The sequence below is a fragment of the Sorex araneus genome, chromosome 5 (genome assembly GCF_027595985.1).
Source record: "Sorex araneus isolate mSorAra2 chromosome 5, mSorAra2.pri, whole genome shotgun sequence".
In the NCBI taxonomy this organism is placed as follows: domain Eukaryota; kingdom Metazoa; phylum Chordata; class Mammalia; order Eulipotyphla; family Soricidae; genus Sorex; species Sorex araneus.
The window spans coordinates 145,469,787-145,497,673 of NC_073306.1; the positions used below are offsets into that span (position 1 = coordinate 145,469,787).

Below are 27,887 nucleotides of genomic sequence, written 5' to 3' on the forward strand. Positions count from 1 at the left end.
ATTGCATCCTTTGTCTGGGTTGGGCGTCTGAAGTCGGGGTGCTTTGGCCCGAAGGCGGGGGCCCAGGCTCCGGTGTTTACAGCATTACTTGTGAGCTGGGGGCTTTCCTTTCTTGCATGTTGGCAGTCGGGTAGGGATTTTGTAGGTAAACTGAGTCCAAGTGCCCGGGGATGTGCCATGCCACTGAGCAGGCTTGGGTGCTGACAGGGCTGGGCAGGTGCAGGAAGGACTGTTGGTTTGTTACTTCTCAGAGCCAGTGGGCACGGGGACCCGGTGTCTGCAGAAGCCACTGCGTTTGGAAACCCAACCCAAACTCCCAGACTCCACTAGGAGTCCCGCCACCCTGGCCACCGTGCTCTGGAGCCCCGAGCTGTCACCTCACCTCCTGCCACCTCACACCGTGTCCTGAAGGTCATCCCCAAGACATGTGAACTTCCCCTTCCCCCTCCTCAAGGGAAGGGCAAGTTATAGTCTAGAATCTTCCAGCCAGGAAGCTGGTGATAGACATTTTTGCAGATGATGTTTTCTTACTCTTGGATCAAGAATTGATTTTCTCCTCTTTACTGGAGCCAGGGAGAAAAGTTTGTGATCGATTAAAAAATGGGCCACTTAAGAAACTCAAAATAGAGCTAATTTTGCTATTATGGGATGAAAAGATGCAGACCTTTGTCTCGTGTGTCAAACGCATGCCTGTTCCAGCTGGTGCAGAGCGCAGGGAAGGGAGAGGACAGAGGAGCAGGCAGAGGGCAAGAGACAGCAGACGGGATGGACGCTCACCCAGGCCACGGCAGTGTTCATTGTGAATGGAAAACAGCGCCGCCAAAAGGCGGGTTGCAGATATAACAACAAAAGGTAAATAGAATATGTAAAAGAACTCATTTTATGCTGGCTGTGGGAGTCATGTCTCTAGATCTAAAGATACAAAGTGACTGACAGTAAAAGAATGGAATGAGGGGCTGGAGTGATAGCACAACGGGTAGGGCGTTTGCCTTGCACGCAGCCGACCCGGGTTCGATTCCCAGCATCCCATATGGTCCCCTGAGCACCGCCAGGGGTAATTTCTGAGTGCAGAGCCAGGAGTAACCTCTATGCATCTCCGGGTGTGACCCAAAAAGCAAAAAAAAAAAAAAAATGGAATGAGGGACAGATATGATTAACCACAAGAAAACCTTGGGAATAGTGACCACTATTCCCATAAAGGACAGGTTTTAAAAAATGAAGTGGATGGAGCTGGAGTGATAGCACAGTGGCAGGGCGCTTGCCTTACAGGTGGCCGGCTCAGGTCCCGTCCCTGGCATCCCATATGGCCCCAAGCCTCCAGGGTGCTCCCTGAGCGTTGAGCCTCAAAACAGAACAAAAAAGTGAAAGTAAAGATAAGGTGGAACCATTGGACATGATGCTTTGTAACACCAGTTTATGACTCTGGAAGAGAGTTCATCAGAATGATAGAGGAATGATAAACATATGCTCTGACAAGGAGAACAAAAGGAGTGAAGGGAGGAGGAGAAGATTCGGCTGCTGCGGTTGGATTTTTAATGCCCCACCTTGGAGAGAACAGACAGGTCGACACGAGAGAACTCGAGCAGCGCTGTGGGGCAGCCGGACCGAGAAACACTCGGGCTCCGCTCCACCCCACGAACGCGCAGCCGCTCTGTCTTCCCCGGGCCCATCGGGGCCCAGCCAGCCCTCTGGCATCTGTGTGAACACGTAAAGAGTCTCTTTGGGCATCGTTCCTTCAACAATGTAGCGTGGCAACTAGCGGGGCACTTACGTAGTGTCAGGTACTGGGGGTAATCTAGGGGGGATTTAGGGCTTGCCCACCAGGAGGTGTAGGCGCGCTGCGTGTGGGCATCCCTGTTTGCTGTAAGGACGAGCGTTTGTGGGCGTGGCTGCCTGCTGCTCGGAGAGCCGGAAGGACAGTGCCGGCGCCATCCCAGGGCCCGGGACCATTCTCCTGCTCCGGATGCCAGTGCAGTGCAGCTAGCCGTCAGCAGCCGTGAGCTCTGCTGTCACCCCGTGCCCCCGCCAGTCTGATGCCCACACCCCCACTCTCCCTCCCCGTCATACCCCGTCACCCGAGTCCATGCCTCCACGGCCTGGCTGGCCTAACTACAGGCATCCTGCCCATGGACTCCAGTTCCTGCGTCTTTGTTCATGCCGCTCCCGTCCCTCCGGCCCACACCCTGCCCACCCCACCTCCAGGCCCCAAGGGCATCCTCAGGTCAGAGCTGAGTGGTTCCGGGATCAACATTACCGGGTTCTAACAGATGCACGTTCTCGGGCCCTGCTGAGCAGGTGGGTCTGAATCACCCGGTGGAGGTGGGCGGTGGGGCCGAGGGAAGGTCGCAGAAATCTGCCTTTGAATACGACCCCTGGGAAATTCTGCACTTTGCAGTGTGTGAATGGCACCAGGCACGGTGGAGGTTTGTAGGGAGCCATCTTACAGAGCTTGGCAGGTTGGGTCTGGTGTGGGCGCGGGTCACTCCAGAAGTCAGTGGGCCTGGCTGCTTCCCGCCCACCAGCCCTGGCGCCCTGTGGGTCTGCAGGAGGGCGCTCGACTCTGTGGGTACGCTCTCGCCCAGACTGGCGCTGAGGACGGGGCACCAGCTGGCTTTGGGGCGCTGGGAGGGGGTCGGCCCTGCTGCGTGGGCACCTTCTCGCCCCTGGGGAGGGGGGCCCGGGCGGTGCCAGAATTTTGGTTACAGAGGGGAGGTGTGAGGGATGGAAACCGCCCTGAGCTGGGAGGGGCGTGGCTGGGCTCTGCCTCCTGTTTCCTCCCTCCATGGCTGTCTGGGGAGTGCCCGCCGCTGTGATGCCCTCACCCCTGTCTGGGGTCTGTGCCCCAGCTCGTCCCCCCCTCCCCGTCCCGCCAGGGTGTCCCGTCTCCTCTATGACCCGTGTGAGAGCAGTTCCGGGGATCCCCCAGTGGGAATGGATCAGACTGTGGGCATGAGGAGCCTCTGGTGGTCAGGCTGCTCACTCTGCAGTGCTCCAGGCGTCCCGGCCGTACATGGCAGTACCCCCCACCTCGCCTCTGCTGTCGCATGCAGCCAGTTTTTCTCTCAGCCTCCAGGTGTCCTTCTGGTCCTCAGACCAAGAAGTGGGGAAATGGAGCCCCCAGGACCACCAGGGACTGACCCCGAATGATTCTGGGAACTGACCCTTGAGGGTCCAGTGCCCTCAGGAGGCTGTCTGCGCGTGCCCCTGCCTTGGGCCGGCTCCCGAGGTAGGGGGTGGGGCCGGGGAGGGCACAGCCAAAACAGGAGGGGCCGCGCCTCTCTGAAGGCCCATCCGGAGGCCTCACCTGCACCCAGCGGCCACACAGGCATGGGCCGGCCGCACCCTCCCCCCACCCGTGGCTCCTGCCCTTCCCCACCTGCCTGCCGAGGTGTCTGGACTGGCCCTCGGGGCTGACTTGGGGGGCTGCTCGCCCCGCCGCTCCCTGCAGCTTTGTGTCACTGTCGGTGCCGAGTGCTCTGGGCGCCTCTGGCCGCAGGAACAGCTCGAGAGGAAAGGATGCGGAAACCACAAAGGAAGTGTTTGTGTGTCATGCTGGTGTGATTACACGGCACCACCTGCTGGGCGGGGCCTCCCGGAAGGAACTTCTTCAGAGAGCCTCGCGTGTCGGCCGAGGGGAGATGCCAAATGGTGCGGGGCGTTGGCCAAGAACCAGCCAGTGGTGGGTGCAGGCGCAAAGGCGTAGGAGCAGCTGGGATGTGGACGAGCCCCTGGCTGCTTCCGGGGGACACGGTCTGCCTAGGAGATGGAGATAACAGAGGTTAGGTACAGGAAGACACGAGGCCCCCCGCCGGGACTGACTCTGGGTCCTCTGAGCGTCGGGGGGGGGGAGGGTGGAGTGGGTGGGCGGTGATTCTCTCCAGGGGCCCGGCCTGACGCCGGCACCCGGAAGCAGAGCAGGTAAGAGCCTGGGCACTGCGGCCAGTCCCCCCGCCCCCGGCTTGCTAGCTGGTCACTGTAGCCAGAGCACTCCATCTTTTCCTGCTGAGACACAGAACTGGGCCATTCTTTGAGGAAAGAGAATCCGTGAAGGTTGAGAACTTCCGGCCATAGTACGGCTGTCTGAGCACAGCCGTTACTGCAGGCGCATGTTGGTTGAGTTGGACTGAGTTCTCTGATGGAGACAAGCTCAGGTCTGCTGGGCTGCTCCTTTCTGGGGACGTCACACCCAGCGGTGCCGTGGGCTTTCTCCTGGGTCTGTGCTCAGAGATCACTCCCAGGGGGCTCCGGCTGTCTGACCGGAGTCAGCCCCTGGGTTCTCTCCGGCCCGACTCATGTGGTTGGAGCATGGATCGTTCTCCGTTGCTCATCCCCACCCGAACTTTGTCTGCAGTTCGGCATCTGGCGAGCTTTTACGAGGAGCTGGAGGATGTGAGGGACACATGAGTCTCCGCACACACGGGATGTTCCAAGGCGAGTTTTCGTGACTTCTTGTGAATGTTAAGCTGCTCCCGCCCCTAGAGAGCCTTTCGTGTGTGGGTTCTGATCGCGAGTAGCATTTTTTTTTTTTTTACCAGAAATTGTGCTTCTGGGTATGTTTGGCGAGGAGTGGAAGTAGGTGGTTTGGGAATGACATTGGACGTGTGTCACGTGTGTCGAAGCTACTCTGTGCAGACACGTGTGGCTGAAGGTAGCCGCTGTTCTCGGAGAGGCGGCCTGAGGCGTCCCCAAGCCTGTTCTTCAGTTCAGGGCATCCCAGGCCAGCCCCACAGTGCTCTCCGGGCCTCGGGACTGGACTTGCAGACAGGCCTGCCCAGGCCGAGTCGGCTCTGCCGCCTCGGAGCTTGGACCTTGGGGGAGCGGCCTCTCCTCTCGGAGCCCGTGTTCGGGGGCTAGTGCTTCCTGGGCCTGGCCTCCCTCGGGGAGTCTGAGGCGGGTGGCCGGGAGTCAGGTCTGATGAGGGTTGTCTCTTGGCTCAGCTGCTGCCAGCGTCGGGCGGAGGGACAGGCGCGATGCCCCAGCCTTCCTGCCGCCCGCCTTCCCCACCCCTTCCTTCCCGGTGCCGGGCAGGGGCCCCTTTGCAGAGGACGGGCCGGGGAGGGGGAGGGGCTGTGGGTTGTGGCCCAGGAGGCAGTCGGGGTGGAAGGTTCAGGGCCCCCTCCCTCGGGCCCAGCCTCCCGGTCTGGGCCTTCTCCCAGACACAGCTGCCCGTCCCAGGCTCACCCTCCTGGGCCTCCCCTCCAGCAGCGATGGGTGAGGACCGCAGTGGCCACTCCCAGCACTCAGAGGACGTGATGTCTGTGGGGAAGGTGGCATGAGGCGCTGAGGGCTCAGGGGGCCTTCCTGTCTGCTCGACAGCAGTGGAGGGCAGTCAGCCCCTCTGGCCTTGCCGCCCCCTTCCCTGGACATGGCTCTCATGCTCTGTGGCCCGGGCCCCCGGGTCCCCACTCTGCAGCTGGACACCAGCCCTGGTGAGTCCCGCCTGCTGCTGGCCCCTGGCCTGGTCCTGTGGAGGGGCAGGGCAGGAAGTGGGCAGTGGGCAGTGGGCATGGCTAAGGGTGGGCAAGGAACCGGAAGCAGAAGTGGAGAGAGGTGGGGTCATGCCCCGGAAGCAGAAAGGGCAGGATCAGTGGAGGGGTCGTGGGGTCCCTAAGGAATCTTCTGCCCAGCTGGCCTGACGGGGCGGGAGAGCAGCCTCTGACCCTCTGGCCTCGGGCCTGGGCAGGGCGTGGCCCTGGGCCGCTGCCAGTTGCTCCCGTGTCTTTGGTGCCTGCAGGTGGCCATGATGGCAGCTGCTCAGCGAAGGGTCACGATGCCACGCGTGGCTTTGACCCCGAGCAACAGAGAGGCCGGTGACAGGGCTGGCTATGGGGCCCACTCAGGATGGCCCCTGAGGGCTCCTGTTTGGAAGCCAGTCCCGGGGCCTGAGAAAGCCTGTGGTGCCCGTCCCCGAGAGCCAAGAGCTGGTCAGGCGGGTGGACATTGTCTGGGCCGGGCGCTGGTCGGGCGGGTGGACACTGTCTGGGCCGGGTGCTGGTCGGGCGGGTGGACACTGTCTGAGCCGGGCGCTGGTCGGGCGGGTGGACACTGTCTGGGCCGGGCGCTAGTCAGGCGGGTGTCCGCTGCCTGGGCAGTTTGATGGCCATGCTCAGGGCCTGTAACAAGGTGGCAGGAGCTGCTGGGCAGCTGGCCTCGCGCTCAGTGTGTGGACGAGTGAAAGTCGCAGGAGCCGGCGTACGCCTCTGCCCGTGGGGCCCTGGTGGGGTGTCTGTGCCCCTCGGGAGCCTTGGCTGTGTCTCCCCGAGGTGGCAGGAGCGTTTGTGGGGGAAGTGCTGTGCTTTGTCCCTGGGTCAGGGCCTAGTTTCGGGGGGGCCCTGTCTGTCCTGGCCTTGGGCATGGCCCCCCCTCCCTGGGCCACACAGGCTCGGCACCCCCGCCCAGCCGCTGGAGTGGCCAGTGGCCAGTGGCCAGGGTGCGTGGGGGTCCAGCCCCTGACCAGGCTGTTTAGGGGGCCGCTGGGCTTGGCGTCTGTGAGCTGCGCAGGGGGAGTCAGGGCGTCCTCGAGCTGTCGTGGTCTCACATCAGGACGGGGGGTGTGAGCCTGCGGGCCTGTCTGACTGCTGGACTCAGGCTGGCCCTGTGCGGGCGCAGGGCGAGGAGGTGGCCAGCAGGGGCTGGGGGTATCTTTGTTATGACTGACCCCGCCCGAGGGGCCGGGGCTTCCTCTGGGGGCTCGGGGGTCCCTCCAGGAGAGCCGTGGGTAGGCAGGCAGAAGGGCTCCCCGCACGCTGGCCTGGGCTGACTGATGGGGAAACTGAGGCCCACAGTGCCTGGGGAGGTCTCGGCGGAGAGGGTGTGGCCCCTGGCCCTCAGTCCCCAGCATGTGCTGGCCTGCCTGGGTGTGGCCAGCCCCTGAGGGCAGGGGGTGTGGCGCCCGGAGCAGGGCTGGCCGCCCTGGCCTGCTCAGGCCCAGCCCCTGGCCGGCGGGGCTGACCGGGAGCTCCCTGTCCTCTGTCCTGGGGGTGTCTGTGGAGGTCTGTGGCCTGGGCGCCGCTGGCGGACGAGACTGGCTCGGGTGAACGGTGGCTCCAGGCGGGGACCCTGTGGGTGCCGGGGATCGAACCCCGGCTAGCCCCGCAGGGCAGGCGCCCTCCCTGCTGCACGGTCCTCCGAACTCCCCTTTCCTTCTTTTTCCCTTTTTTTAACTTTTAAATTTCATTCTTATCTATTTCGGGAACATGTTCACGGCAGGGCGAGGAGGGCGTGGGGAAGGGCCGGACCCCGGGCCCCATGAGCTCGGCAGATGCCCGCAGTTGTTTACCGGATGCGTGTTCTGCTCCTTGAAGATGCTGCTTCCTACAGGAAGCCCCCCAGGCTGTGAGCACTGACCTCGTCCCACACTTTCATCTGATTACTGGCCGCTGCCCTGCAGACCTTGAGTAACCGCAGGGCGCCTGCTGTTTCTGCTTCCCCAGTGCACAGCCATGGGGACAGTGACCTGGTGGATGGGCAGAGGGGCAGCTGGGCGAGCAAACTGGGCAGCCTGGACGGGCAGGGCAGGGCAGGGCAGTCTCCTGCGTTGGACACTCCCTCCCGTTCGTGGGAGGGGGGTCCCGGGGCCCTGGGCGTTGGGGCACGGTGGCCGCTGTGTGAACACCCCTTGTGGGCCGGGCCCAGGGCTGGGCCTTGTCCAGGCATGGCCCAGGGGCTGGGGGGCACGAGCAGAGACCGGGCCCGCCTCCCGCCTGCTCCTGCAGCTGTGTCTGATTAACGGAACCTGCCGCTCACCCCACTGGGCCCGAGGTCCAGTCACTGCCAGCCCGGAAGTTTCAAGGCCAGCAGACGTAGCCGGGGCCTGGGGCGGCAGGATCTACGGTTCCGGGCAGGTCGGGAGGTGGGGGTGGGTGCAGGGTGTAGGGGCTGATTGGACCAGGGTTTCAGGGGGTGGCACTGCGGCTGGCCCCATGCCCCAGAGTTCCGACTCTGCCCCTTGCAGTTGTTTGTGGTCTCATCAGTGCTCGCCCCTCCGGGGCTTCTGCCGAGCTCGGCCAAGAGTCCAGCGGTCAGAGAGCAGCGTTTCCCCTGGGCAGTGGGAGCAGGACTGGGGGGCGCCGGTGTGGGCGCTCGGTGCTTCGAGCAGGGAAGCAGAGGCAGACGCACGCAGGGGACAGACTCCCCCGCGGCCCCCACGCTCGGCACGTCTCTGAGGAACCGAGGCGGCCAACGGCAGCAGGGCCGGACGCCCCTCTTGTCCCCGTGCCTGCCCCAGACTCAGTCCTTGGTAGTGGGCACTGTGGGTGGTGCCTGTGGTGGTCATCTGGGGTCATGGTGGGCCGTGATGGGGGTGACGGCGGTGCTGAAGGGGGCCGTGGCCAGGGTGCCTGGAGCTGTGTGTGTTCCGGGGGTGGTGGGGGAAGGGTGCTGGCCGTGGTGGCGGAGGCCACGGTGTGCTGGGCATGGTGGGACGACGGGGGAGAGGCTGACACTGGTGATGGGCATGGAGTTGACACGGGGTGACGGGGGTGAGGATGGCGATGGAGTTGGCACTGGGGTGGTGAAGGTGAGAATGGCGATGGAGTTGGCACCGGGGTGGTGAAGGGGATGTTGGCACTGGGGGTGATGGGGTGAGGATGGTGATGGTGTTGGCACTGGGGGTGACGGGGTGAGGATGGCGATGGTGTTGGCACTGGGGTGGTGAAGGTGAGGATGATGATGGAGTTGGTACCGGGGTGATGAAGGGGATGTTGGCACTGGGGGTGACGGGGTGAGGATGGTGATGAGTTGGCACCGGGGTGGTGAAGGGGATGTTGGCAATGGAGGTGAGGATGGTGATGGTGTTGGCACTGGGGTGGTGAAGGTGAGGATGGTGATGGTGTTGGCACTGGGGTGGTGAAGAGGATGTTGGCACTGGGGGTGACGGGGTGAGGATGGCGATGGTGTTGGCACTGGGGTGGTGAAGGGGATGTTGGCACTGGGGGTGACGGGGTGAGGATGGCGATGGTGTTGGCACAGGGGGGGGTGGTGGCCATGGTGCTGATAACGGGGGTGGTTGTGGTGATGGTGGTGGGTTGTAGAGGGAGGCTGCAGTGACGGCCGTGGTGTTGGTGGTGGTAGTTGAACTCGGACCCGCAGACACGCACACTAGTGATGCTGAACCACGCAAGGCCGTGTTCCCCGTGAGACCCCGAGGCCCTGATGCCTGCGGCGGCTGGTCCAGTCCCCCACGTGAGGGCCTGGGAGGGCAGTGGTGCTTCTCCCACGAGCTGGGCCTCGCCCCCGCCAGCATCTCTGCGGTGGGGGACCCCACCCACCTCAGAGTGGCGCTTTGGGGCGCGTGGCTGGGCGTTTGCACCCCGCGGCCTGCAGCTGTCCGGGGGCAGGTGAGGGCAGCAGGGAGGACGCTCACGGCTTCTCTCTCAGTACCCTTGGGGGTCTAGGCCCGTGCGCGAGTGTCCGCGTCCCCTGCGGGCTGGGTCAGGACTGAGGCCCCCCTGGGTTCCGGGTCAGGAGGTCTGGGGTCTCGAGTCCTGCTTAGCTGCTGCTTTGGGGGCTTAGGGGGCTGTGTTGGTGCTCCCCTGACTGTTCAGGGCGTCTCCTGGCTCCGGGGTCGCTGCGTCTGGCCTGGACGACTGTCTCCCCTGCCCCCCTCCCTCGAGGGCTCCCCGGGGCCTGTCTTGCTCTTGGCCCCGCATCCTGCCTGGGGCGAGAGGCGGGGCCGGGCCCCTGTTGTCCGCATGGGGACCGCCTCTCCGGCCCCCGCTGGGCGCCATGACCTCCGCCAGCTCGGCCAGCTGCAGCCCTTCTTCAGCAGGGAGACCGTGTGTGCTCCTGCCGAGGGACGGGGCGTCCTGCGTTGCTGGCAGAGCCTGCCCGGGAGCCCTCCGCGTGCGGGCGCCTGGTTCTGGGCCGAGGGTTTGGAGCGGCGGCGGGGGGCCGCCCGGACTTGGGGGCCTGGCCTCTGGGACCCCCTGCAGGGTTTCCGTGCGTGGCAGCTGGAACCGCTGGGGTCACCTGGTGCTTTCAGCGGTGACGAGGACGACCCCAGGCTTCTGGCGGGGGCGGGTGGGTCTCGCTGGGGTGTGGAGCACAGCTGGGGGGCGCAGGGAGGCCGGGCAGGGTCGCCAGTGGGGCAGGGCGGGATGCACTGCTCTCAGGCCGCGGGTGCGGGTCCCGCAGGAGGCTCTGTGGGGACAGCGGGACAGCGGGACGGCGCCATGGGGAACTGCCCGGGGCTCGGGGCCGCTCTGTCCCGTCTGTCCCTCAGCCGACTCTCCCGCGTCGGGCACCAGGCCCTGGCTCCCTCCGCCGCCCTCCTGCCCAGACCCCTCTGAGGCTACTCCTGGGCCATGGTCACCAGGGGTGTGTGTGTGTGTGTGTGGTGAATGTGTGGTGAGTGGTGAGTTGTGTGGTATGTGTGTGTGCATCGTGAATGTATGGTTAGTGTGTGGGTGTGTGTGGTATGTATGTGGTGTGTGGTGTGTGATGAATGTGTGGTATGTGTGTGCGCATCGTGAGTGTATGGTTAGTGTGTGAGTGTGTGTGAGTGTGGTGTGTGTGTGGTGTGTGGTGTATGATGAATGTGTGGTATGTGTGTGCTGTGGTGTGTGGTGTGTGTGTGGTATGTGTGTGCTGTGGTGGGTGTGTGGTGTGTGTGTGGTGAGTGTGTGTGCTGTGTGCGTTGCTGGGGGCTGGCCCTGCGGGTCAGAAGTCCTGCCTGCGGTGTTCCCGACTGTCCCCCCGGGGCGGGGGCTTTCCTGTGCCTGGTGCTACTCGCCTCCTCCTGGCAGTGAGGTGACCCCTCAGAGTCCTGCTCCTGCCTCTGGGGGGTGGGTGGGGCCAGGGCGGGAGGGGCGGGCAAAGGGCACTGGGGGGCTCCCCCTTCCGGCTGGCGGGACCTTGGCCGTGGGTGGGGCCCGCAGGGCTTTGGCTGCCGCAGACCTGCGGGTGCTGGGGCGGCCCCACATCCCCAGGAGGCCCCGCGGCGCCCCGGGAGCCAGGGCTGACGCTTTCCGGAAGCGGATCCACTTCCTGGTAAGGCCAGGAGCACTGCCACCAGAGCCTCCGGGAGGGAGCGGGCGGCCGTAGGCTGGCGGCCGAGAGCGGTGGGAAGGGGTCTGTGGCCCCCCTGGGGACAGCAGAGGGGTGCGGGCCGGGCCGGATTGGCGCTCAGCCTGGGGGGCCCCCGCCAGGCCCAGAGACTCGCTGCTCCCCTGGAGGGCGAGGGCGGCGCAGGCTGCCACTGGAGAGTTCGGGGTGCAGAGGGGAGTCCGTGCCGGTGGGAGGGGCGGCAGTGGGCGAGGCCGGGGCTGAGGGCCTGGGGACCCTCAGCCGCGAGAGGCGCGCAGGTGAGCCCTCCCGGGTGCACGTCCATGGGTGGGCCCGAGCAGGGGGCACGTCTGCCCTGTCCTGGCCGTGGGCCCGAGGGCGCTGGGGAGAAGCGGGTCCGGTGGCCTCCAGCACTGCTGTCCCCTGACGGTGGCCGAGGTGCACGCGGCTGGTGGCTTGGGCCCAGGGGCAGAGGCGTGGGTGTGGCGGGCAGGAGAACCGTGGCTGGGCCCTGGAGCGGGTCGCTGGGCTCGGGCCCCAGGAGAGAGGCGGGAGGGTGTGGGCAGGCCGCGCAGGGCGGTGGCCGTGGGCCAGGGCTGCCCGAGCCGTTTCCTGTGGGCCATCGTAAAGGCAGACGGTCGCTCCTCTCAAGCACCGTCTCTGTTCCTCCGCCTCTGGGTCGGTTCTAAGTGGCGTCGCCTCTTTGATCCGGGACCTGGCGGTGTGTGTCTGCTCTGGGCCTCTGCTGTCCCTCCGGGTCGGGCCTGCTGGTCTCTGCCGGCCTCTGGCCTAGCTTCTCCCCTGTCTGCCCTGGGCCCGCCCGCCACCCCCCTGCCCTACCCAGGTGGCAGCCCTTTCTTGTTTACGGGGGTCCCGAAGACTGTGGCATCAGCGGGTGCCGGGGACGGGGCCCCACCGTCTGCAACCTGCTTCCTGTGCTCATGGCAGGGGGCAGAGACCTGTCCAGGGCCTCTGCGGGGCGGGCCGGGGACCAGCCCTGCCCCCAGGTTTCCCGGTCTCGCTCGTCCAGGCGACAGGCTCTGGCCGTCTCGGAGCAGCAGCATGGGCTGGGGGTCAGCAGGCCGCCAGGCCGCACTCCAGAGGCCGTGGCAGAGAACCTCGGCGTGAGTCCCGCGCCTGTCGGGGAGAAGGTCCTGCTGGTTCTTGGCCCTTGCCTGCAGCAAGGCTGGACGCGGTCACCCCGCGTGCAGGGGACGGCCTTGCCCTCGGCCTGTGCTCAAAGCCCCTGACCTCAGCAGAGGTGTGGAGAGACCACAGTCGCCGAGGCGCCCACGTGCCACGTCATGGGTGGGGGCGCGGGGTAGTGGCCTGGAGGGGGGCCAGAGCCTGTGTGGCCTGAGCGGGTGACCAGGCCACCACGGGGGAGCGGCAGCGCAGACAGACTCCGGGCTGCTTCCTGCTGCCCCCGACAGGGCTGCTCAGCAGGCAGTGCTCACGGCGGCGACTTCTGCCCTGCACAGCCGGGATCTGGCCGGAGGGACGGTTCTGCAGGGGGGCGCCTGCCTTCACGCGCCCACGGCGTCAGCCCCCCGCATCTGCATGGCTTCCTGGGCACCGCCAGCGGCCCCCTCCAGTGCCGTGGTCGTGTTGCCGTGGAGCCGTCTGCGTGGGGGTGTGGCTGCAGGGCCCCCCAACGACCCGCGGCCCCCCGAGTCTCCAGCCACCCGCGTCAGCAGCAAGTCCCGCTCGTGGGCTGGATGGCGCTGACTTTCCTCACGCCGTGGCCACTCCCCTCCGGCGTGTGACCCTCGCGTGTCCCGCAGAGGAGCACGATGGCTGTCGGGACAAGGTCCACCGTGTGGGCTGTGGAGCAGGCCCTGCCCTTCGCTGCCCGCTCCTCTCGGACGCCTGCTCTCTGGCTCTGGCTGCCCAAAGTGGGGTGGGGTCTCAGCTCGCACTCCCCCCCCACCCGTAGCAGCAGGACTCAGCAGTGGAGGCAAGACGGACCTGATGCTGCTCTGAGTTGCCAGCACTTACTGAGCACCTGCTGTATGCAGGGCACCCAGCTAGATGGAGGGAAGTGAAGCATGAACCCAAGGCTTTGGGGCCTGAGGGGCCTCTGAGAGCGGTCACTTCGTGGGGTCTGCCGGGGCTGTGGGAAGTTCTGGTGGCCCTGGACTAAGCGTTTCCTTTCACTTTCTTTCCGCACGTATTTGGGACAAAGGGAGAAGCACGCCGATCGGCGGGTATTGTTGCTTCGAGTAAGACCTAAGAAGTAAGTACGTTTCAGTGTCCATACCTGGGGGGTCTGGGCGCCCGGGCACTGCTGTGCAGGCCAGGTGGGCTCTGCCCGCTGACCCAAGGTCAGTCGCTTCCTTCCTTCCTTCCTTCCTTCCTTCCTTCCTTCCTTCCTTCCTTCCTTCCTTCCTTCCTTCCTTCCTTCCTTCCTTCCTCCCTCCCTCCCTCCCTCCCTCCCTTCCTCCCTTCCTTTCTTTCATTGAATCACCGTGAGATACAGTTACACACTTTCATGTTTGAGTTTCAGTCATACAATGATTGAACACCCATCCCTCCACCAGTGCCCCTTCTCCACCACCAGTGTCCCCAGTATTCCCCGCCCCAACCCCCCCCCCCCCGGCTATTCACCCCTGCCCCTGCCTCCTTGGCAGACAATTCCCCCAGACTCTCGCTCTACTTTGGGGCATTATGGTTTCAATACAGACACTGACAGGCCACCACGTTTGGTCCTTTATCTACTGTCAGCACACACCTCCCACCCCGAGAGATCCCTCCCACCATCATGACTTAGTGCTCCCTTCTCCACCCAGCTGCCTTCTCCCCCCTCCCATGAGGCAGGCTGCCAACCATGGAGCATTCCTGGCCCTTGTGTCTACTGTCCTTGGGTGTCAGTCTCAGATCATGTTACTTTATACTCCACAGATGACTGCAGTCCTCCTATGTCTGTCCCTCTCTTTCTGACCCATTTCACTTCGCATGACACTCCATGTCCATCCACCTACATGCAAATGTCACGGGTCAGTTGCTTTTGAAGAGCAATATTAACTAACGGCAAGCTGCAAGTGGCCAAAGAGAACCTTTGGGGTGCCCCGAATGTGCCACGTCATGGCTGCTGACCTTCCCCAGCCGGGTGGCTGGAGTGGGCACTGGCCGGGCCAAAGGCTTGATCCCACAGCCAGTCTCGGGGCCAGTGGGGGTCATCCCCGCTGGGCCAGGCCTTGAGCAAGCCTCTGCTCCCCCTCCCCCGCCCCCGCCCTCAGGTGGGCCTGGGTGACAGACGGGCGGGCAGCCGTGCAGGCCTGGTGGCTGGGCAGGGTCCTCGCCTCGGGCATGGCGAGGGCCAGCTGTGTCCGGACGCCCGTTTCTCTCTCTGTGCCGTGGAATGTTCCGGGAGCAGCAGGGCCGGCCTCACCTTCCATCCCGCACGGGGCGGGCAGCCCCCCACCGCTCTGTGCGGAGAGGACAGGGCTGAGGCTCTGGGGTCCAGGGGCAGAGACTTGGGGAGAGGGGGGTGGGAGCAGGGGCAGAGGGAGGGCCGGGAGCCTGCAGGGGCGGGGTGTGTGCCGGGGAGGGGGTGCTGCCCCCCCAGGGCTCCCGGGACGGCTCGGGCCCCTGGTGAGTCCCCACGCTGCTCTGAGGGGCTGTTTCCTGCCTCACTTCTAGAGCGCCCGTGCGAGACCCCTGGCCGCCACTTAGGTCTGGGCGCCCTCGGCCCACCGCGGCTCCCCCATGCCCCCGCGCCCCCCTGCAGAGTGGGGGCTCACCCTTTGGACGCCACGCTGGACGCCGCTGGCGTGTCTGGCCAGATGAGCACTGGACGGCCCCCGTGGGCTGTGCCGATCCTTCCCCTCTGTGTGCGGGGACAGCACTGCCAGTTCCCATGTCTGTCCCCGAGCCCCTCGCAACACTCTGATGAGCATCTTAGGAAGACGACTGAGAGAGACAGAGACAGAGACAGAGACAGAGAGACAGAGACAGACAGGCAAAGACAGAGACAGACAGGGAGACAGAGATAGAGACAGAGACAGATAGGGAGACAGAGAGAAAAAGAGGGAAACAGAGAGACAAAGGGAGAGAAGAGACAGAGAGACAGAGGGAGAGAGAGACAGATAGAAACAGAGACAGAGAGACAGAGACAGACAGAGAGACAGAGAAAGAGGGAGACAGGGAGAGACAGACAGAGGGAGAGAGACAGAGATAGAGACAGAGAGACAGAGACAGAGACAGACAGATAGGGAGACAGAGAAAGAGGGAGACAGACAGGGAGAGAGAGACAGAGAGACAGAGACAGACAGAGAGACGGAGAAAGAGGGATACAGACAGGGAGAGAGAGACAGACAGAGACAGAGACAGACAGAGACGGAGAAAGAGGGAGACAGACAGGGAGAGAGAGACAAAGAGACAGAGACAGAGAGACAGAGACAGACAGAGAAAGAGGGAGACAGACAGGGAGAGAGAGACAGAGACAGAGGGAGAGAGACAGAGACAGACAGAGAAAGAGGGAGACAGACAGGGAGAGAGAGACAGAGAGACACAGGGAGAGGGAGGGAGAGCGAGCGGGAGAGAGCGCCGACAGCAATCTGCTCGCTTGGGTCTCTGCCTCTGTGGCTGGCCCTGTGCCCGCCGGGTGCCAGCCTGGCCTCCTGCGCCCGCCAAGGGCTGGTGCCACGTGCGCTCCACCAAGGCCTTGAGCCCAGGCAGCCTCGGGGAGGGGCCTTTGCACCCCCTGCTGCATGAACATGAGCCCTGGGCTGGGTCCGTGCCTGAGGCCCCCAGGAGAGGGGAGGGGGCGCTGGGCAGCTGAGACCCCCTCATCCCTGCCGTCCCCGGAGCCTCCCCAGGGCCCACCAGGGGCCCAGCACCACACCCGGGCGTCTCCCTGACAGCAGCCCTCACCTCACCCAGCCCAGACCCGTCTGGAACCCACGCAGGCCCGGGCCAGGCCGGGGGGCCGGGGGCTGCGTCTGAGGCTCTAGCCCAGCGAGCCCTGTCCACGCCCATGCGGGAGGCCCCTCAGGATGCCCAGAGCCCGGGGCTGCCGCACGGGCCCTCATTGGCCTCCCAGGGACACATTCGAAGGGTCTCAGCGCCGCCTCCCTGAGTGCCCAGCCTGGGCTCAGAGGCTCCAGGGGCCGCAAGGCCGGCCCACCAGTGGGGGTCTGGGGCTGCCCCTGTCCGGCCCAGGACGCCCTCGGGCACTCAGGGGAGCCCAAGTACCAGGGGCCAAGGCAGGTCCCCCGGTGAGCCCTGGGCGAGTGTTGGCTTCAGGGACTCGCAGTGGTGGGGCCCGGGCAGGGCTCGGCAGGGCGGCCGGCACCCTCGGCCCCTTGCGCTGTCCGGCCCGTCGCTGTACTGTTGGCCTTGATTTTCTTCCTCACGTTCCTTGCCAGCACTTAGGTGCTGCTGCTTTGGGGGTCAGTCTGGGACCTCCCGGCCTGGGGAACTCGTCTCAGGTTTCCTCTCCCCTCCCCTCCTCCCTCCCCTCCCTCCCCCCTTCCCCCTCCTTCCTTCCCTCCCCGGCCTCTCTGTCGCCTCTCCCCCTTCTTTCCCTCTGTCCATCCGCCCTTCCTCTCCCGGCCTCTCCCTCCTGGGGGTCCCTGCATGTCTCTCGGGTGTGACAACGTCCTGCTCCGGGTCCTCCAGCGTTTTTTATCACAGGCAGGGTGGGGGGGTGGGGGCGCGTGGGGCGGGCTTTATTCCGTTCTTCTGCCAATATGACGTTATTCGGCCCTTTCGGGTTTCGGGCAGGCTCTGCCGCCGGGGCTGGCCCACATACTCGCGTGTCCAGCGCTTCGTGCCACTGGACAGGGCCTTGTCCTCCTGGGAACTCTTGCCCCCGAGTCCGCGGGGGATGTCGGCGTGTCTGGGCTCAGTCCCAGGATGGCGCTGGCCGCGGGGACAGTCAGGCAGTGGCCCCAGCCTGGCCCTCTGCTGCTATGGTGGCCACGGTGTCTGGGGTCCCATGAGCCAGCTGTGGCGCCCGTCCTGTTAGTTCGTCAGACCTGTCCACGCCAGCTCAGGGGCTGCCCACGGCACATGAGAACCAGTGCTCCCTCCCTCCCCCTCCCCCTCCCCGCCCCCCGGGGCTTCCCCCCCACCCCGCCCTTTTCCCTAACTCCGTCCTCCAGGGTAAGGAGCGTCCCTCCTCCCTCCCCGGCCCTCCGGCCGCGGGTGAAGGGCCGGGCCGGGCCCCATGGGAGCTCCGTTCTGAACCCTTCCAGAAGCTGTCTTCCACCTCGGCTGGACAGGGGCAGTGGGTGCGGTGCGTGCCCTTCTCACCGCAGGTTTCCGGTCGTTCGGATTCACCCTCTTCTGAGAACTGTCTCTCGCCCCTGTGGGCCTTCTCTGAGGAGGTGCCGCCCAGGTCTGCCGTCTGGAGGGGCCGTCGGCTCGCTGCTCAGTTCTGAGTGCTCTGTAACTCTCGCCGGCCGTGTAGCGAGCGGCTGCCCCGCCCCCGCGGTCTCTGCCCCTTCCCGTGCAGGCTTGTCCACTCGCTGCTGCCCTTTGCTCCTGCTCGTGGCCCTGCGCCGTGGAGGGCCTCCCCAGGCCCGACGCTGTGGGCTCTGCTGTGCGTTCCTCCGTGCGTTTCCTGGACGCAGGTGGGGTACCGAGGCCCATGCTCTCGTGTTCTGTTTTGGGTCCACACCAGGCGGGTCTCAGAGTTACTCTTGAACTCTGTGCTCCGAGGACCACGGGGTGCCCAGGACTGACCCGGAGCCTGGGCTAGCCATGTGCAGGGGAGGTGCCCTCCCCCGCCGTCTCTGGACCTGCTGCCCCGTCTCTGATCCATTTGGAATGAACTCCCAGGTATGGCACGAGATAGCGTCCATGTTCCTCTTCTGCAGCATGTGGCTAACCAGCTTTCCAGTACCCCTTGTTGGAGAGACTTTCCTTGATTTTTTAATTTGTGGTGGGGGGGTGGATTCTGGGCCACAGCCAGCGGTGCTCAGGGGTTACTGCACGGTGCTCAGTGCACACCTGGGATGTTGGGGACCGAGTCCAGGTCGCTCTGTGCAGACAAGCGCCCTCCCCGCTGTGCTCCCTCCGGCCCCTGGAGAGACTCTCCTGGCTCCAGTTCTGACTCTGTGTCCTCGGTGGAAGGTGGCCAGGGTGTGGCGCCTGTGCGACTCCATCCGCCCACAGCCCCTTCCTCCCGTGTCCCAGGTGGCGGCATGCTGTGAGGGTGGGGGGGTCCTAATGTTTCCATGTTGCCGCTGGGAAGATGCCAGTAGTCCACAGCAGAGGCTGACGGCTTCCTGCGCCCCCAACTCGCTGCGGACTCGGGTGGTGTGCAGACCCGCCAGCACCCAGGGAAGGCGCTCACAGGCCTGGGGGGGGCGGGGGCGGGCACTGACCCATGTCCCACAGCTCCAGATCTGCCCCGTGCGGTGGGACATTCTCTGCGGGGTCTTATGATGCCTGAGGAAAGGGGCAGAGGGGAGCCCTGGGGGGGTCTGAGACACCAGACACTCAGACAGGGAGGGGCAGCCTCCTGTCCTGTCCTCCTGGGCTCCCCAGCGTCCAGGTGACTCCCAGCTCTGTGCTCCGCGTGGTCTCGTGTTTCCCTGGTACGTCTGACCCCGACTCTGTGGCCCTGGGGGCAGCGGGCCATCCCTGGTCACAGGGCAGCCACCTGCCCCGTGCTCGCCGCTGCCCTCCTCCTGGCCCTGGCTCCCGCCCGGCTCTGCAGCTGTGATGGCCACAGGGCTGGGCAGCAGCGGGGCTGTGTGCCTCTGAGAGGGCAGCCCCGCGTGGACAGCTCTGCGCCCTCTGGCCACGGAGGGCTCCTCCTGCTCGAACCCCGGGGGCTGGGGGCCAGCAGGCAGAGCTGAGGGAGGGAGCCTGCCCCGAGGGCCCAGCTGCTGGGCGCACGTGGCCTGGAGTCCGGCCCACACGTGCAGCAGGCCTCCTGCAGCCCCCCGCCTCCCGGGCACCGCATGGAGGAGGCTGGTACTGTCCCAGCGTGGCACCACCTGGTGGAAGCTTGTGTGTAGGGGCTCTGGCCCCACTCTGCCGGAACCACGTGGAGGGCCCTGCCGCGCGCGTGCACACACACATACACATATGCACACACACGTGCACACACACGCATGCACACACACGCACACATGCATGCACACACACATGCACACACGCGCACGCACTCACAATGCACGCACACACACATGCACACGCTCGCACACACACGCACACAGGCTCACACACACGCTCACACACTGGCTCACACACACGCGCTCACACACAGACACACATGCACACACCCTCCTCCCTGCTGCTCTGGGCTCTGCAATGGGGGTGCAGGCACGGCCCCGCGGAGCATCTCAGTGGCCTGGCCTCAGACGCTGTCAGCCGGGGTGGAAGGGGAGCTCAGGGGCACCCAGACCAGCAGTGCCCACGGGCCTCCCCTGGCCCTGACCCAGCCCGCAGCCCGCAGACCTGCCAGGCGCCCCTCCCTGTTTCCAAGCCCCAGGCTGCCCTCTGGTGGCCATGGTCGGGAGGGCAGGGAGCGGTGTCCAGGGTGCCTTGGTGCGGGGCAGGGCTGAGCTCCAGAGGGAAGTGCTGGACAGCAGCAGGGGCCTTGGGCGCGGCTCGGGTGGGCGTCAGTGAAGGGGCAGCCCACGTTGCTTAGCCTAGAAATGGGGGATGTTGGCTCGAATGGGCCATGCCGTGTCCCCGGCACGGAGGCCCCACCTGGGGCTCTGAGGGACCAAGTGGGACTGTGGGGATCCCAGTGGACTTTGGTGTAGGGGCATCGAGAAGCCTGAGCAAGTCCCCCCCCGGCCCTTTCAGAGCTTGGTCTGAGCACGGACTGAGCGGAGTGAGCTATGCAGCGCAAGGACGGGCCAGGCGTGAGGCACCGGGTACTGGCCACCGCACAGGCTGGCTCAGGGTGGCCAGCCCAGATGCTGCCCCTGCCGCCTCCTCCAGAGCCCTGATGCAGGGCCTTGCCCAGTGCCGCCCACTGCTGATGCAGGGCCTCGCCCAGTGCCACCCACTGCTGATGCAGTTTCTCATCCAGTGCCGCCCACTGCTGATGCAGGGCCTCGCCCAGTGCCACCCACTGCTGATGCAGTTTCTCATCCAGTGCCGCCCACTGCTGATGCAGGGCCTCGCCCAGTGCCGCCCACTGCTGATGCAGGGCCTCGCCCAGTGCCACCCACTGCTGATGCAGTGTCTCGCCCAGTGCCGCCCACTGCGGATGCAGGGCCTCGCCCAGTGCCGCCCACTGCGGATGCAGTGTCTCGCCCAGTGCCGCCCACTGCGGATGCAGTGTTTCGCCCAGTTCCGCCCACTGCGGATGTAGTGTCTCACCCGGTGCCACCCACTGCTGATGCAGGGCCTCACCCAGTGCCGCCCACTGCTGATGCAGGGCCTCGCCCAGTGTCGCCCACTGCTGATGCAGGGCCTCGCCCAGTGCCACCCACTGCTGATGCAGTTTCTCATCCAGTGTCGCCCACTGCTGATGCAGGGCCTCGCCCAGTGCCACCCACTGCTGATGCAGGGCCTCGCCCAGTGCCGCCCACTGCTGATGCAGGGCCTCGCCCAGTGCCGCCCACTGCTAATGCAGGGCCTCGCCCAGTGTCACCCACTGCTGATGCAGGGCCTCGCCCAGTGCCGCCCACTGCGGATGCAGTGTCTCGCCCAGTGCCGCCCACTGCGGATGCAGTGTTTCGCCCAGTTCCGCCCACTGCGGATGTAGTGTCTCACCCGGTGCCGCCCACTGCTGATGCAGGGTCTCGCCCAGTGTCACCCCCTGCTGATGCAGGGCCTCGCCCAGTGTTGCCCACTGCGGATGCAGTGTCTCACCCAGTGCTGCCCACTGCTGATGCAGTGTCTCACCAGTGCTGCCCACTGCTGATGCAGGGCCTCGCCCAGTGCTGCCCACTGCTGATGCAGTGTCTCACCGGTGCTGCCCACTGCTGATGCAGTGTCTCACCCAGTGCTGCCCACTGCTGATGCAGGGCCTCGCCCAGTGCTGCCCACTGCTGATGCAGTGTCTCACCGGTGCTGCCCACTGCTGATGCAGTGTCTCACCGGTGCTGCCCACTGCTGATGCAGGGCCTCGCCCAGTGCTGCCCACTGCTGATGCAGTGTCTCACCGGTGCTGCCCACTGCTGATGCAGGGCCTCGCCCAGTGCTGCCCACTGCGGATGCAGTGTCTCACCGGTGCTGCCCACTGCTGATGCAGGGCCTCGCCCAGTGCTGCCCACTGCGGATGCAGTGTCTCACCGGTGCTGCCCACTGCTGATGCAGGGCCTCGCCCAGTGCTGCCCACTGCTGATGCAGGGCCTCGCCCAGTGCCGCCCACTGCGGATGCAGTGTCTCACCCGGTGTCGCCCACTGCTGATGCAGGGCCTCGCCCAGTGTCGCCCATTGCTGATGCAGTGTCTCACCCAGTGCCGCCCACTGCTGATGCAGGGCCTCGCCCAGTGCTGCCCACTGCTGATGCAGGGCCTCGCCCAGTGCTGCCCACTGCTGATGCCCACTGCTGATGCAGTGTCTCACAAGGTGCTGTCTGCTGCTGATGCAGGGCCTCACCCAGTGCTGCCCACTGCTGGTGCAGGGCCTCGCCCAGTGCTGCCCTCTGCCCTTTAGAAAGGCGTGCTCTGAACAGCAGGAACAGAAACAGAAACGGGGGTTGGGTTGGGAGTGTTGAGGCGGGGGAGGGCCCGGGAGGGGACACCTCATTGGGGCCAGCACCCAGGGTCTCACGGGGCCTCACAGCAGCACACAGAACAGCTGCGGCCAAGCAAAGAAAAACCACAAGTATGTAAACTTCAGGGACTATGTCCCCTCTCAGCGTGGCCTTCCCCCTCAGCGACCCCTGTGTCCACAGGGCCCCCGGCTGGGTGTCCCTCGCCCTGTGTCCACGAGGCCCCCCGTCTGAGTGGCCTCCTGGCAGGCGTGCTGGTCCCCCAGAAGGCCTCCTGGCCAGTGAATGGACACCCCAGGGTGGCCTCCTGGCGTGCTGAGAAAGCGCTTGGCCCTTTTGGGACCTGCCGCCGTCCCTGGGCCCCAGGCAGGGTCTCTCCCCCTTGGTCCAGCCTTGAGGGTCACCATTGGCCAGTTTGGGGCCATCTGCGGACACAGCCCACGGCATGTGCTGACCCGACTCTTGCCCCACCAACCTGACCCGTACTGCTCAGCTGTTTGGCCACTGTCCCACCTGTCACCTCCGCGTGGTGCCGCCTCTGTCCCCTCCCTGCCCCCTGAAGGGCTCCTTCCTCGATGGACCCTGGGCCTCTCCGGCCAGCGGGGCTGGAGGGACTGCAGCCCGGGCCCGGCCTCCGCGGGGCAAACAGGGCGCCCAGCCTTGAGCAAGCGTGTCAGGGGCACTGAACAGCCATCCTCTGGGGTCTGCCCCGCCCCAGCCCGGAGCCACATGCTCCCCTATGGCCTGGGCCCCCGGCACTGCCCCCCGCCTCCCGGTGCCGAGGGGAGCAGTGCCACCGCTGTGCAGGGGGTGTCTCCACTGGGCACTGCAGCCCGAACCCCGCGTCACAGCACACGAGCCCGGGGGCCGAGTGTGCTGTGGGGACCAGGGAGGGGCTGCTGCCCCGGGAGCCGAGGGTCTGGGGTCCCTTCCCCAACTGTCGCTCCTCTCTCTCTCCCTCCACGTCAGCCTGACCCTATCCGGTGTCGCCCCAGCTGGGCACCTGTCTCTGCCGCCTCCCGGGCCGCCATCTGCCTCGCTGCCCGCACAACTGCGTCCCCCTCCCTGCCGCTGTTGTTCCTCCGGCGTCCCCGCGCCCGCCTCCCGCCCCCGCTGACCAGCCCTCCCCGCCCGCCCAGGACGCCCCGTGATGGTGGCTCACGAGGAGGACACGCAGACCCCTCCCGAGCAGACTAGCGCCCTGGAGCTGGTGGCAGCGCCCGCTGCGGGCAGGTGGCTGTGAGCTGTGGCCTTGGCGCGTCCCCACGAGGAAGCATGTCAAAGAAAGGCCGGAGCAAGGGCGAGAAGCCCGACATGGACACGGACCCGGTGCAGATGGCCAACGAGGAGCTGCGGGCCAAGCTGACCAGCATCCAGATCGAGTTCCAACAGGAGAAGAGCAAGGTGGGCGGGGCTGCGCAGCGGGGGCGGGCCTTCCGGCCGGGTGGGCGGGCCCTCGCAAGCCCCGCCCCAGCCCCGCCTGCCCTGGCCCCGCGCGGGGGCCACTATCCCCGGGCCAGCGACCTCACCTCGGGGCTGGCCCTGGCCGGAGGGTGTGATCCGGGCCTGGCCGTGCTGCCGGCTGCTCGCACATCTGCACGGCCAGGCATGCAGCAGGCCCTACTTAAAGCAGGTCTGGCTGCCCACAGTAGTGATCAGAGGGGCGGTGGACACACGGGAGTTGAAGTTCTGTTTCCTCCTTCGTGGCCCGGCCTCTGGGGGTCCCAGCCCAGGCCCGGCTTTGCGGCGGCTTCTCCGTGGGCCGCGTGCTGGTTGGCTGGTGGGGCCGTGCTGCTTTCCCGGCTCTGACCACCAGGGGGCCACGGGTGCGGCAGGCTGGGGCTGCCTGCCGGGCACCCTGGGGCAGGGAAGGTGCTGCCCTCCTGGCCTCCGGGGCCACCCCCGCCAGGGCCCTGGGCAGGGCGGTGCAGGAAGTGACTAGAGGTAGCACTGGCCCCTGGGCAGGTTGGTGGCAACACCTGGGGCCTTGGCACGCAGCATGAGACCTGGGGCGCAGCTTTCAGGGTGTGGGGGCAGAGGGTGTGGATGGTGACGATGGTCACAGCGCCCCCGGGAAGGTCGCAGTGGACGCAGAAGCCGTGTCTGCGACTTCTCTAGGGCATTATTCCCAAATGTGTTCCCAGAACACGTGCCCGGTGCCATGGGTGGAGGGGACAGGTGGAGTCGGACAGGAAGCACCCCCTGGGCACGGGGTAGGAACCAGGGGCGCTGCTGATTAGTCCGCACGGGCCTCGTGGGCCAGGCGCCGCGAGGACGGGCAGACTCTGCACTCTGCAGGCGGGTGACCCGCGGCCAAGGCCGAGAGAGGTCAGTGGGGACAGAGAGGTCAGGCAGCGGGCCAGCCTGACTCCCCTCGCCCCCCGCTCTGCCCCTCTGCCTCCGACCAGTGCCAGCAGGACTGGACTCTGAGGCACGCTGGGGGTGGGCAGTGCAGCCCCGAGTCCCCAGGCCCGTCGAGCCCCCCTCCCTCCGTCCCCACCCGCGGGGAGCGGGCCCTGAGCTGCCCCTCCGGCCGCAGGTGGCCAAGCTGCGCGAGCGGCTGCAGGAGGCGCGGCTGGAGCGCGAGCAGGAGCAGCGGCGGCACACGGCCTTCCTGTCGGAGCTGCGCGCCAAGCTGCACGAGGAGAAGACCAAGGAGCTGCAGGCGCTGCGCGAGGCGCTCATCCGGCAGCACGAGGCGGAGGCGGCGCGCGCCGCCAAGATCAAGGAGGGCGAGCTGCAGCGGCTGCAGTCCCTGCTGCACGTGCTGCGCGACGGCGCGGCCGACAAGGTCAAGACGGCGCTGCTGGCCGAGGCGCGCGAGGAGGCGCGCAGGGCCTTCGACGGCGAGCGCCAGCGGCTGCAGCAGGAGATCCTGGAGCTCAAGGCGGCGCGCAAGCAGGCCGAGGAGGCGCTCAGCAACTGCATGCAGGCCGACAAGGCCAAGGCCGCCGACCTGCGCGCCGCCTACCAGGCGCACCAGGACGAGGTGCAGCGCACCAAGCGCGAGTGCGAGCGCGACATCCGCCGCCTGGTACGTGCCCCGCACGCCTCCCGCAGGCCTGCGCTCCCCTGCCCGTCCGCATGCGTGCGCGCCCCCGCCCTCCCGCACCCCAGTGCGCCCGCGCCCTCACGCATCCCTGCGCGCACCCACGCCCAGCGCTCACCCACCTCCCGCATCCCGGCTCGGCACCCGCCTCTAGCGCGCACCCGCCCTTCCGCATCCCTGCGCGCACCCGGTCTTTCCGATCGTCCTCAGCCTTTCCTTCCCGCACACTGGAGCGGGACTTTCTGCATGAGGTGCCCTCGGAGGGAACCGCAGATTCCCCTGCCCGTCCCGGGCCCGTTTCCGGGCTTCTCGCCAGGCCCAACTTTCCCCTCCAGGTGGACGAGGTTTGGGTGATCACAAAACCTTGTCGATGCGGGAACTTCTCCCCTGCAGAATGAGTTTGGGGCCACTGGGCCGGCGCGATGTGCGGGCAGGCTGGGTATGGCGGGTGCGGGCCGAGCACACCTGTCCCTCTGGTCAAATGCGGGGGCTGCAGCTGGGAGCCCTGTGGCGACCACTGGATGTCCCGACAACCATGCTTTTGTGGGACAGGAACGGGGACAGGGAGAGAGCACTTCCCAGGGCCCCGGATATGTCTGAGTGTGTGTGTCTGAGTGTGAGTGTGTCTGAGTGTAAGTGAATGAGTGTGTCTTAGTGTGTGTGTGAATGCCAGTGTGTGCATGTGTACGGATGACTGCATGTGTTTCTGAGTGTCTAAATATGTGAAGTGTATTTGAGTAGTATGTGAGTGTGTGTGTGAGTGCACATATGAATGCATGTGTGTCTGTGGGTCTCAGTGTGTGAGTGTATTTGAATGAGTGTAAGTGTGTGCACATGGGTACACACTCACATGTATGCATATGTGTCTGATTGTGAATTTGAGTGAGTGCATGTGTGTGAATATTTGAGTTTGAGTAATTGAGTGTGTATTTGAGTGAGTGTGTATTTGAGTGTGTGTCAATGTATTGAGAGTGTACCTGAGCGTGTGAGATGAGTGTTTGAGTGTGAGTGTGTGTGTAAGTGTGTGCATTTGTAGTCTCTGCACTAGAGCGGGGAGTTGGGCCTCTGAAACCAGGAGCTTCTCCTGGTTCTTAGGGGGGTTCTGGGATTCGTGAGTTGGGGGACATGCGTGGGGGGGGAGCCCCCACCAGGCCTGGTGACACTCTGGGAATTCTGAGTCTGGGAGAGTGGCCAGCCCATGAGCCCGGCTGCCTTGGCAGTGGGAGCGCTCCCAGGCCTGGCGCCTGCTGCCCAGCCTGCCCCCCCATTCCCGCAGCCCTAGCAGCCGTGTGGTGCAAGAGGCGGGCGCGGTCTCGCACTGGCCAGCAGTGGTATTTTGACACCCGCCAGAGATTCGCAGAGTCTTGAGAACACCGTCAGAGCGGATGGGAGAGAACGGGGAAGGCGCGTCCCCAAACTGACCCAAGGGAAGCGGGTGTGGGGCGTTATTGTCAAAGACGTGGAGGCGAGAAGAGGCACGGAGATGAGGTGTGTGTGTGTGTGTGTGTGTGTGTGTGTGTGTGTGTGTGTGTGTGTGTGCGCGCGCAGGCTCAGGCATGCTCAGGGACCATGTGGTGCTGGGGGCTGACCTGGACCCAGCACCCCAGGCTGTTGCTCTGAGCCAGCTTCAGCCCTGAGGAGGCCGTTATTAATAGTAAAGGGGTCAGTTCAGTGGCAGTGAACTTAAGAGCAAAACTTCAAAATAGTTTCAAGGGAAGCTGCCAAGCCAAAAGGAGAGGCGGGAGACCCACGGTGAGCGGCGGAGAGAGCGCGTCTGTCTCGGCGGGAGTCTCAGCAATGCAGCTCACCCGCCAGCGCCCACCCGGCAGGGACCGGGCTTCCGCCCAGAGCACTGGCCTGTTGGAGGGGCCACGGCACACTTCTGCAGGGATGCGCCACGCTCCCAGTGGGGGCTGGTAATTAAGTCAGCCCTTGGAGTCAGGCATATTTTAGGGGTAAAGAAGCAGTGGGAGCCAAACGGCTGAGCTTCCATTTCAAGAAGAAAGGAGAAAGAACATCAAACTGAGTTCCATGAAGGTAGAATGAAGGGAATGAAAAGGAACCAGAATCCCCTAAGTAAACAGTAACCGAAACCAGAGCCCCGCCAGCTCATGAGGAGCGGCTGGGTGCCCTGTGCAGGGGGGAGTGAAGCGATGCCCGCTTCCCCCACGTCCCCGACATCCTAACAGCCCTGGAGAGTGGATTTGGCAGGCAGCTGGAGTGGGTGTAGTCCTGAATAAGTGGAGAATTGACACCATGAGAAATGAAAGGTGTGAGCAGTCCTGTCATGCTGAGAAATGGAGTCTGTGATGGCTGACTTCCTGAAAAGAAAGCAGAGCCGACGGCTTCATGGGTAAACTCTACCAAGCATGGACATAGTACAACTAGTTCTACGCAAGTGAATATTTACTTCAAGAATATAGACTTTATGCTATTAAAACATGAAGAAATAGGAAGCTTGGAGAGATAGTACAGCAGGGAGGGTGCTTATCTTGAACGTGGCCACCCAGCTTGCAGCCTGGGCTCCCGTATGGTCCCCTGAGCCCCGCCAGGAGTGACCCTGAGCAGCCAGGAGCAAGCCATGAGCTCCACCGGGTGTGGCCCCAAAGCAAACCAAAATATAGAAAGCAGGGGAATAAATACATTCAACTCATTTCGCTAATTATAATAATAACCTTGATTTCAAAACCAATGCAATTGCAAAAAGCCTGCCTTCTATTTATATAGACGTACGAACACTAAGAAAGATAGCAGCACACGGAGTCTGGCAGTAAAGGGAAAGGCTAGTAAATACTAGTAAACAACAAAGTCGGCTCATTCTCAGAAACAAAGAGCATGTTCTGCGGCCAGTGAGTCTGTCAGTGATGATCGATTAAAGAAAACGGCTGATGGGCCGTTTCAAAAGCTGTCACCACACACTTGGGGAAGTCCAACTCCAGCCTGGTTTCTCAGCACTCCGTGATTAGAATGAAGTTTCCAACCCGACGATGCTGAGTGCTGATAAGAATCATCGTGTGGGGGCCGTTTCCCCTCCTTGAGGAGAGCGAGACCCCACCTTGCCTCCACCTTCTCTTGACGTTGCACTGACCAGGGGCTCCAACAGAGACGCCAAGACAAGCCTGAAGGGGAGGCAGGAGGGAAGGTGGTGGGCGGGAGTGGGCGGCCACAGCACACTTCCTGCCGTGAGGCGTGTCCGTCAGC

At 64.9% G+C, this 27,887-nt stretch overlaps 2 protein-coding genes across 6 annotated transcripts in view; one reads left to right on the forward strand and one right to left on the reverse strand.

Annotated features, from left to right (window-relative positions):
- Positions 1-27,887, forward strand: part of LOC101537407 (janus kinase and microtubule-interacting protein 1) — a 113,050-nt gene that overhangs the window by 8,940 nt on the left and 76,223 nt on the right. For 4 of the 5 annotated variants that reach the window (XM_055138358.1, XM_055138356.1, XM_055138359.1 and 1 more), the window contains exons 2-3: positions 22,777-23,041; positions 24,177-24,671. In XM_055138358.1, coding sequence (XP_054994333.1) covers positions 22,913-23,041; positions 24,177-24,671 — 624 coding nt within the window. In that variant the 5' untranslated portion in view covers positions 22,777-22,912. Of the gene's footprint in view, positions 1-13,189; positions 13,241-22,776; positions 23,042-24,176; positions 24,672-27,887 lie in introns of all 5 variants that reach the window. The other variant, XM_055138357.1, reaches the window with a different exon arrangement.
- LOC129404858 (keratin-associated protein 10-7-like) lies at positions 13,666-16,539 on the reverse strand. Its single transcript, XM_055138376.1, has 2 exons — positions 14,748-16,539; positions 13,666-14,432 (listed from the first exon to the last, which is right to left on the reverse strand). Exons 1-2 carry the CDS (start codon positions 15,722-15,724, stop codon positions 14,240-14,242), a joined length of 1,170 nt encoding a protein of 389 aa, XP_054994351.1. The 5' UTR covers positions 15,725-16,539; the 3' UTR covers positions 13,666-14,239.

Bases quoted from the DNA above. Each gene is read 5' to 3' on its own strand.
- LOC129404858 (XM_055138376.1), bottom strand. From the start codon at position 15,724: ATGTTCATGCAGCAGGGGGTGCAAAGGCCCCTCCCCGAGGCTGCCTGG. The intron at 14,433-14,747 runs GTGAGCCCCCAC...CTCTCCGCACAG, and splicing joins TCCAGCGTGGCGTCCAAAGG to AGCGGTGGGGGGCTGCCCGC.